The 10,508-nt window shown below is 47.0% G+C and overlaps 1 protein-coding gene across 4 annotated transcripts in view; it reads right to left on the reverse strand.

The window, feature by feature from the left end:
* Window positions 1-9,662, reverse strand: part of CTDSPL (CTD small phosphatase like) — a 125,121-nt gene extending 115,459 nt beyond the window's left edge. For 2 of the 4 annotated variants that reach the window (XR_007479688.1, XR_007479687.1), the window contains exon 1: window positions 9,244-9,461. Coding sequence is in view for 2 of the 4 variants with exons in the window: in XM_004277913.4 (XP_004277961.1) it covers window positions 9,244-9,322 (79 nt within the window). In the remaining 2 variants the exon portion in view is untranslated. Of the gene's footprint in view, window positions 1-9,243 lie in introns of all 4 variants that reach the window. The other 2 variants (XM_004277913.4, XM_049715932.1) reach the window with 1 other exon arrangement.
* Window positions 9,663-10,508: the final 846 nt, after the last annotated feature.

The raw sequence follows: 10,508 nt of genomic DNA on the forward strand, positions 1-10,508 counted from the left end.
ATAGAATTACCATATGACCCAGCAATCCCACTACTGGGCATATAGCCAGAGAAAACCATAATTCAAAAAGAAACATGCACCCCAATGTTTATTGCAGCCCTATTTACAATAGCCAGGACATGTAAGCAACTAAATGCCCATCAACAGACGAATGGATAAAGAAGATGTGGTACACATATACCATGGAATATACTCAGCCATAAAAGAGAACGAAATTGGGTCATTTGTAGAGATGTGCATGGATCTAGAGGCTGTCATACAGAGTGAAGTAAGTCAGAAAGAGAAAAACAAATATCGTATATTAACGCATATATGTGGAACCTAGAAAAATGGTACAGATGAACCAGTTTGCAGGGCAGAAATTGAGACACAGATGTAGGGAACAAACATATGGACACCAAGTTGGGAAAGCGGTGGGGGGTGGGGGGGTGAACTGGGAGGTTGGGATTGACATGTATACACTGATGTGTATAAAATTTATGACTAATAAGAACCTGCTGTATAAAAAAATAAATAAAATTAAATTAAAAAAAATTTTTTAAAAGAAAAGAACAGATATCAATTAAGTTGAAAACATAAAGCAGTAGAGAAAAATGAATGAAACACAAAGTTGGTTCTTTCTAAAGATCAAGAAAATTGAGAAACCTCTATCAAGCCTGACCAAAAAATAACATGGAAGACACAAATTACCAATACTACGAATGGAACAGGGGATATGAGAAACAGCGGCTATCACTTCAGACCCTGCAAGCTTCAAACAGGTAACGAGGGAATAATAGTATGAACAACTCTACACACAAATTTGACAACTTTGATGAAATGGATTAAATCTCTAAAAACAAAAATGACACAACTTACCCAGTATGAAAGAGATAATTTGAATAGCTCTGTAACTATTAAAGAAATTGAATTTGTAATTTAAAAACCCCCCTCAAAAGAAATCTCCAGGCATAGATGATTTCACTGAAGAATGAACACCAGTGCTACACAATCTCTTCCAGAAAAGAGAAGAGAGAATACTTCCCAATTTATTTTACAAAGCTGATACCAAACCAGATAAAGACCATGCCAAAAAGGAAAACTATAGACCAATATCACTCGTGAATACAGATGTAAAAATCCTCAAATATTAGCAACAGAAATATTGCTAATATTAGCAATATGAGCAATTAGAATTCACTAATATAGCGCTTCCCTGGTGCCGCAGTAGTTGAGAGTCCGCCTGCCGATGCAGGGGACACGGGTTCGTGCCCTGGTCCGGGAGGATCCCACATGTCGCGGAGTGGCTGGGCCCGTGAGCCATGGCTGGGCCCGTGAGCCATGGCCGCTGAGCCTGCGCGTCCGGAGCCTGTGCTCCGCGACAGGAGGGGCCACAGCAGTGAGGGGCCCGCGTACCGCAAAAAAAAAAACCAAAAAAACCAAAACAAAAAAAAAGAATTCACTAATATATAAAAAGAACTATATATACAACCATGAGGTTTTTTCTAGGCATGCAAGCGGTTTGATATGTCAAAATTCATCAGTGTAATCTATCATATTAACAGACTAAAAATGAAAACTCATATGATCATATCAACTGATGCAGAAAAAGCATATGACAAAATTCAACATCCATTTCTGAAACTCCCAGAAACACTGGGATACGGAGAACTTCCTCAACCTGATAAAGACATACAAAAAAACAACAGCTGACAATATACTTAATGGTAAAAGACTGAAATGGTTTCCCATGGGGAACAAGGCAAGGATGTACTTTCTCACAACTCTTATTCATCATACTTCTCTAAGTTCTCGTCAGTGCAATAAAGCAAGAAAAAGAAAAGCATACAAATCAGAAATGAATATAAGTGTTCTTATGTGATGACATGTTTGTCTATGTTAAAAGCCCCAAGAAGTATATAGAGCCTCTTATAACTAATAAGTTAGATGAGCAATCACAGGATACAAGGAAAACATACAAAACTCAATTGTATTCCTATACACTAGCACTGAACACATGAACACCAAAATTAAAAATATAATAACTTAAAAAAAGAGAAACACTGAGATGCATATCTAACAAAAACATTAATAGGACCTGTATGCTGAAAACTATTTAACCCTGATGAAAGAATCAAAGAATATCTAAATAAATGAAAAGACATACCGTGGTCATGAACTGGAAGACTCAAAGTAGTAAAGATGTCAATTCTCCCCAAATTGACACACAGGTTTAATTCAATTCCTACCAAATCTCAGCAAGTTTTTTTTAATAGATATAGACAAGATTATTGTAGAATATATATAGAAAGACAAAGGAACTAGAACAGCTAAAACAATTTTGAAAAAGAACAAAATTTGGAGGAATCAGGCTACCCTATCTCAAGACTTAACATATAGCTACAGTAATCAAGACTGTGATACAGGCAGAGGGATAGACACATAAATCAGTGGAACAAAATAAAAAACTCAGAAAGAGACCTACACAAATATGATGCACTGATTTTTGACAGAGATGGAAAAGAAGCGCAAAAGCAGAAGGAAAGCCTTTCCAACAAATGTGGCTAAAGTAATTCGACAGCCAGAGACAAAAAGTGAATCTAAGTCAATCACCTTATAAAAATTAAATCAGAATAGATAATGGTATTAGATGTAAAACTATAAAACTTTTAGGAAAAGCATATGAGAAAATCTTTGGGATCTAGTGCTAGATAAAGAGTTCTTAGAGTTGACCTCAAAAGCACAATCAATAGAAGGAAAAACTGATATTTTGTACCTTTTCAACATTTAAAACTTTTGTTCTGCAGAAGTCTGTGTTAGGATGAAAATACAAGCTAAAGATAAGGAGAAAATATTTGCAAACCACATATCTGACAAAAGACTAATATCTAGAATATGAAAAGAATTCTCAAAACTCAACAGTAAAAAAAAAATCCAGTTAGAGCACAGACTAAAGACACGAAGGGACATCCCATCAGAGAAAATATACAGAAGGAAAAGAGCACATGAAAAGACGTTCAACATCATTAGCCATCAGGGAAATGTAAATAAAACAACAATGAGATACTAATACATGCTTATCAGAATGGCTAATATAAAAAGTGACATCAAATGCTGTGAGGATGTGGTTCTCCACATTGGATCATTCACACATTGCTGGTGAGACTGTAAACTGATACATTTAATCTGGAAAACAGTTTGGCAGTTTCTTTAAAAAGTAAATATGCAACTACCATATGACCCAGCAATTGCGTGCCTGGGTATTTATCCTGGAGAAACGAAGACTTATGTCTACCCAAAAACCTGTCCATTAATGTTTAAAGCAGCTTTATTTGTAATAGCCCAAACCCAGAAACGATAAGATGTTCTTCAAAGAGTAAATGGTTAAACAAACTGTAGTATATCCATGTCATGGAAAACTACTCAGCAATAAAGAAGAAGAAAATATTGATACAAGCAACAACCTAGCTGAAAATCCAGAGAATTATGCTGAATGAAAAAAGTCAATTCCAAAAGAGCACATATTGTTTGACTCCATTTATATACATTTATATATTTTATTTATTTTTTTAAATTTTATTTATTTATTTTTGGCTGCATTGGGTTTTCATTGCAGCACGCGGGCTTTCTCTAGTTGCGTCGAGCGGGGGCTACTCTTCCTTGAGGTGCATGGACTTCTCATTGCGGTGGCTTCTCTTGTTGTGGAGCATGGGCTCTAGGCACACGGGCTTCAGTAGTTGTGGCCCACAAGCTCGGTAGTTGTGGCTCACAGGCTCTAGAGCACAGGCTCAGTAGTTGTGGCGCATGGGCTTAGCTGCTCTGCAGCATGTGGGATCTTCCCAGGCCAGGGCTTGAACCTGTGTCCCCTGCATTGGCAGGCGGATTCTTAACCACTGCGCCACCAGGGAAGCCCCCATACATTTATATAAAGTGAGAAAATTTCAGAAATGAAGAACAGACTAGTGGTTGCCAATGGGCTGAGAAGGGGTGAGGATGGGAGGGAAGTAGGTGTGGTTATAAAATGGCCCCATGAGGGATCTTCCAGGTGACGGAATTTTTCTGTATCCTGACTACACCAATGATTTTGTACTAAGGTTTTGCAAGATGCTAATATGGGCAGGAACCAGGTGGCAGGGTGGGGCAGGGGGAGGTCAGGAGATCTCTGTGTGATTTCTTTTTTTTTCTTTTTGCGGTACGCGGGCCTCTCACTGTTGTGGCCTCTCCCGTTGCGGAGCACAGGCTCCGGACACAAAGGCTCAGCGACCATGGCTCACGGGCCCAGCCGCTCTGCGGCATGTGGGATCTTCCCGGACCGGGGCACGAACCCGTGTCCCCTGCATCAGCAGGCAGACTCCCAACCACTGCGCCACCAGGGAAGCCCTCTGTGTGATTTCTTACAACTGCATGTAAATGCACAGTTATCTCCAAATAAAAAGTTTATTATTAAAAAGCTAATCAAACTGAATCTACTTCAAATGTGTTCCAGCATCTGAAATAACTATTGCTTCCAAGAATCTTCTCCTTGCTATAATTTTGTTAGCAGCCCAAAGGTTAAAGGTTTCTGAGTTAAGCTTAAGTGTTGCAAACATTTGGGGGAAATATACCTAGCATTTTAGGCCAAAATTCTGCCAAAACAAACTTGCCTGGAGAAATCCCATCAAGTGACATGTATTAGCTTACAGAAATTTCTTTTCTTTTTTTTTAGTTAAAAAAATTCTTCCAGGGGCTTCCCTGGTGGCGCAGTGGTTGAGAGTCTGCCTGCCGATGCAGGGGACACGGGTTCGTGCCCCAGTTCGGGAAGATCCCACATGCCGCGGAGCGGCTGGACCCGTGAGCCATGGCCGCTGAGCCTGCACGTCCGGAGCCTGTGCTCCGCAACGGGAGGGGCCACAACAGTGAGAGGCCCATGTACAGAAAAAAAAAAAAAAAAAAAAAATTCTGTAAAGCACAAGTACATTTTCATTAATATTTAAACAAAAAGGCAAAGTTCCCTCGCTTCCCATCCCCGTCTTTTCCCCAGGGAAGTATTGTCTGTTTGAAGTATTTCCTTCAGATTTTTTGTGCATTTCTAGACATATGTACAGTTTTATGTGTGTGTCTGATTTTTTTTTTAAATAGAGACAGGATCACAATGTTTATACTGTTCTTCAAATTGATTTTTCCCCCTGCTTCAAAATGTCTTGGAAATTTGCACATCAGTATGTTTAGATCTATGTTTACTCATTCTTTTCAAGTACCTTGCAGTATTCTATGGAATTGATGTACCACAGTCTAATCCTTTGACACTTAGGATGTTTCCAATTTTTGCTATTGCAAGCAATGTAGCCATTGGTGAAAATCCTTGTGCTGTTTCTTGGACCACATATGAGGCTATTTCTCTAGGAGAGAAATCCAGAAGTAGACCAGGGCTTTGCAGGTGTGGCCAAAATTGTTGACTGGCTGAACCAACACCTGTTCCCACCTATTGCCAATCATCTTCTCCTCTCCCACCTCCAAAACAAAGGCTCGACTGACTACATGACCAGTTCTGGCCAATTACACATCAGCAAAAGTTTGCTGGGCCGTCCCTAGGAGTGTTTCTGCTTTCTGAGTAAAAAGGACTGGACATGACTGGCACTGTCCCTTTTTCCTGCCCTGAAGGTGGCTGTGGTGTTTGGAGGGGTGGCAGCCATGTTACAACATGTAGGGAAGTCAAGGGAATCACAGTGAGGTCAGCCCTGATACTAATGAGCTGCTGAACCAAAGCCAGCCGGCAGTTACCTCCAGACTGCTTGCTATGTGACAAGAATAAACTCCTATCAGGTTAGGTCTGGTTTTCTGTTACTTGCAGCCAAATGTGTTCCTAAATGAGTCAGTACTAAATTACTCTCTAAAAAGTCTGTATTCTATTCTCTCACAAAAGACTACAAAAGTATTCCTTTCCCAAAACTTTTGTTTACTTTGAATGTTGTCAGTCATTTAAATATTTAACCTAGCTGATGCATGAAAAAATTTCACAGGAAGTAAAGTGTCATTTCATACACTTACTGGACATTCAAATTTTCTCTTCTATGATTTTTCTTGTTGATATCTCTTGACCACTTTTCTACTGCATTGTTTGACTTTTTCATATTGATTTGTAAGAATAAATTTCCAGATAGCAAACCAGGCTGAGCTAAACTCAGGGAAAACTGTCTCTGCATCTTTATACCATCAGTCAAGTCAAACATGATTACAAAAAAAATCTTCGGTGACAGGCCACACCTCTGACAGGGAGAGCCATCTCTGAGTGGTGCACCACCACGAGGCAAAGTGTCAAAAAGTAATTCAACTCGTGCAAACTGCCCCCACGCCCGCCCAGGCCCATGCCTGAGCCCATTACTACTTTCTCTGCAAACCTAAACCTAAAGAAAGGTTTATGGGATAGTGACACACTGGTGAACCAGGCAGAGTCTTTAACATACCTCATCTCATTTAACCCCCAAATCAAACCCAAAAGGCAGTCATTATTATTCCTATTTTAAGAACAAATGATAACAGTAAACTTTTAAAACCAAGCATTTCTTTCCTATCACAAAAACTTACAACATTCCAGGCCCCATAATAAAAACCAAAAGGATTAAGTATTTACCTAAAACTCAAATGATATAAAATACATTGTGCCTGTTTTGTCTCCAATAAATTGGTTTTTTTATTACAGTCCTGAGATCTTAAGCTATATCTCATCTGCTGTGTATACCAAATGGAAGGCACCTTATAAATACCATATTTTATTAAAAATTAAAATTGGCAATTAAAAAGAAATAAAAATAAAATACATTGTGCCTATCTAAATATATCAACATGCTTAAGCAAGAAGCATTGCTAAACCTGTTTAGTGGTTTATGAATCTGAAGAAGCTATTCCAAAGCTTGGCTCTAAAGTTTATTGCCACACTATAGTTAACCAAAATTATTTCCAGCTTTTAAAGTGAGAAACTAAATTGAGTAGGATTTTAATGCTTCAACAAGAAGCATCTACTAGCTAGCCACCCCATCCCAGAGCAGCAGGTGAGGAATTCCTCTAATCAGTTACCAAAACCAACCTGACACTAGAAAACAAACAAAATAAACAGTTAAAGATAATAAAAGATTGTCATGGAGGGCAATGTAAACAAGTTGAATAGAACAAGCACCATCCTTGAGTATTTGTACATGGTTTGGATTTTGGATAACTGACTCCACTTTAGAAGCCTAGCAGCTAGACGAAAAGAGAAAGCTGGGTAAGTGCGTGCTCCTGGAACCAGGTGGGGAGCAGCAGGAAGGCTGAAGCCTCGACAAATATTTCCTTGCTTTCCACCACCCCTCTCCTCTCAAGAGCTGTGGATTCTCTCTGGCAAAGCATCACACGAAGCACTCAATCCACAGCGGGAGAGAAGCAGAGGCATCAAATCTCCTTGATGCCTCCAACCAAAACGTCCCTGAGGGGACATGCCCAGCCCAGAGCCAGCAGGCCAGGGCCCCAAGAACTAACAGCCCCAGCGGCAGGAAGGCCAGACCAACCAAGGTGCTGCCCACTTGGGCTCCAGAGAGACATGAAGATTCATCTGGAGCACCCTTTTGCAGAGGTTTTTATAGCCCATTTGTAAGGCACAGGAAAATGCCTGGGGGAGTCTGATTTCTAATTTTACATAAAAGAAAACAAGTCCACAGACACACAGTGTTTATGGTCTATGAAAGTGCAAATGGGTTGACAAATCCCCAATCTCAGGGTGCCTCTGGTGGTTTCTTGCATTTTCCTGGTGGGCTTGCTCAGCCGTTCCTGCTTGGGGAGAGGCAATGGGGTGTTCTCCCCACCCCCATGCCACTGCTCCGTAGGGCTGCACACCTCACCCGACTGGCACAAGAGTAATAACACATGGAAAGAAATCTGACTCTGTCAAAGTCAAAGGCCAGGCCTGGAGAGGGGAGGGGCGTGTCCTGGTGGGCTGCTCCTGACCTGGGTCCAGGTATTTGCCCTGCGCATAACAGGAAGCTTTAGTCACCAGAACAAAACAAGCCAGATTCCTTGGCTCTTCAAAACTGTCCAAGCCTCAGGCCAGCTCACTAAAGTGACAGTGAGCAGGGCACATGAGAGAGGGGGACAACAGGTCTCCAAGAGGGGCAGGGACACAAAGGAAAAGAGCAAAAAAGATAACAGAAGTGGGTGACGGGGCCAAAATGTGCTGAAATCAGACCAGGTGCTGCAGCACAGTGCCGACTCTCCGGGAAGGGATACACCTGGCCCCCAAGGGCTCCTCCAGTGCCCATGAGAGCTGGGCCCTAAAAGGACCCAGGGAGGACCAGGCCTTGCAGATGCGCCCAGCAGGCTGGTGTCACTGAGACGGCAGAGTCAAGGAGGGCGGATGGCTCAGCAATGCTCCCCCCGACCCCCTACCTCACTTGTGCAACCAACTAAACGCACGGCACACAGCCTCATTGTCGGGTGCGCACGCTGCACACACAGGCTCATGGTCAGGCACAGCACACACAGCCTTCTTAGGTGTGAGTGCACACAGACATACACCCTCCCAGTTGACGGACACAACATATTCAACTTGCCAGTTGGGTGCTGTAGGCACACAATCATCTGCACACACAAACTCTGTCAGGAGTGAACACATACAAACTCTCAGACTCAGGCTCTTTTGGGCATGCACACATACATTCCACAACCTCCTAGTCAGGTACACAGAAACCTCTACATAAGGTACACACACCCGCACTCACAGCCTGTCAGGAAAACCCGAGCGCACCACCTCTGTTAGGTGCACACACACACCTTTACCGTCTCTCAGTTGGTGTGTGCACACCCACAACATGCAAGTGCACACACACACATAAACCGACAGACACATACACACACTCCCAACGTGTCGGGTGCACGACACTCACAACTTCTCCGTTAAGTGCACACACACCCTTCCAACGTCTGTCTCCTGCACACACAGGGCACACACACTTCCAACCTGCCAGGAACACACACGCGCGCTCACAACTTCTCCGTCGGCGTGAGCGCACACACAAACTCCCGGCCGGCAGGGTCGGCCCCACATTGCCACCCCCCGGGAGAGGCGCACGCCCCCTCCCGCACCCCGGGCTGCGCGGGCACACTCCCCCTCCCGCCGGCACCCGCACGCCGGCCTCCCTGCGGCACACCCCGCACCCACGCACCCCTCCCCCAGCCCGGGCCGGCGCCCGGCAGCCAACTCCGGCCGCGCGGGGAGTGCCCACGCCCCCGGCCCGCCCCGCCCGCGCCCCTCCTCACCTTTCTCGCCGGCGCCGGGGGCCCGGCCCTCGTCCTCCTTGGGGTTGGTCACCTGGGTGATGATGGCCGGGCCGTCCATGGGTGCGCGGCACGGCGGCAGCCCGCCGGCCCGGCCCCCCGGCAGCCAGGCGCACGGGCGCGCGGCGCGGGGGGCGCGCGGGGCCGCGGGCCGGGGGGGGCGCTCGCCGCCGCCGCCGCCTGGGCGCGCCCGCCGCCCGGCCCCGCTCTCTGGGAGAGGCGGCCCGGGCCCGCGCCCCCGCTCCCGCCGCCGCCGCCGCCGCCGCCGCCGCCGCCGCTGGGCTGGAGCGGCCGCCGCCTCGTCACCATGAACCCCGGAGCCGCGCCCGGGAGAGCCGCGCAAGGGGAGGCGGAGCGGGAGGCCGGGCGCCGCGGGAAGCGGGAGCGGGCGAGGGGGAAGGAGCGAGCCAGGAGCGAGGGCGGGCGGGCGGGAGAGAGGGAGGGAACGAGGGAGGGAACGAGGGAAAGCGGGAGGGCGGGCGGGTGGGTGTGTCCCGGCCCGAGGACCGGCCTCCACCGCCGCCGCCGCCGCCGCCGCCACCGCCGGCGCTGCCAGCCGGCCCCGGGGGGAGAGGGTTTCGGGGTGAGGCCGAGGCGGTGAGTGGAGGGCGGGCGGGGGTCTTGGGCAGACGAGTTGGGTGAGGGGCTTGGGGTGGAGGGGATTCCAGAGGGATCCTGGCGGTAGATAAGAGGGCCGGGGTGTGTGGGGGTGTCAGGGGTTCTGGGAAAATGAGTGGGGTGAGCGGCCTGGGGTGCGAGGGCCGTGAGGAGGAGTCCGGCAGATGAGTGGGCTAAGGGGCGTGGGGGGCTAGGCAGGGGCCCGCGGGGGTGCGGGTAGGGCTCGGAGGGGTGTTCGGAGTGGGATCCCGGGGGCCCGAGGGGGGATCGCATGGATGCGAGAGTGAGGAGTACCCTGGGAGGGATGTTTACCGGGAGGAGGCAGGAAGAGTAGGAGGCAGATGTGAGGGAAGGGGAGGAGGGTCCCGAGAGGGTGTCTTGGGGGAGGTGCTGGGTGAGGGGCATCCCGGCGCGGGAAGCGAGGGGTCAGGGACTTGGGCGCGGAGGGCAGCGGTTTGCGGAGGTAGAGGCTGCTAAGAGAGGTCCCTTACACCGAGGCGGCCCGCGGAGGGGTACGGGGCGCTGGTGCGAGGAAGAACCCCTGAATGCGAGGAAGGTTCGGAGGGACCCGAGGGTGCGCCGGTCAACGGAGGGGTCCCAGAGTGTGGGGAATCCTGAAGGGTCCGGAC

The sequence above is a fragment of the Orcinus orca genome, chromosome 10, assembly GCF_937001465.1.
Source record: "Orcinus orca chromosome 10, mOrcOrc1.1, whole genome shotgun sequence".
Taxonomy (NCBI): Eukaryota; Metazoa; Chordata; class Mammalia; order Artiodactyla; family Delphinidae; genus Orcinus; species Orcinus orca.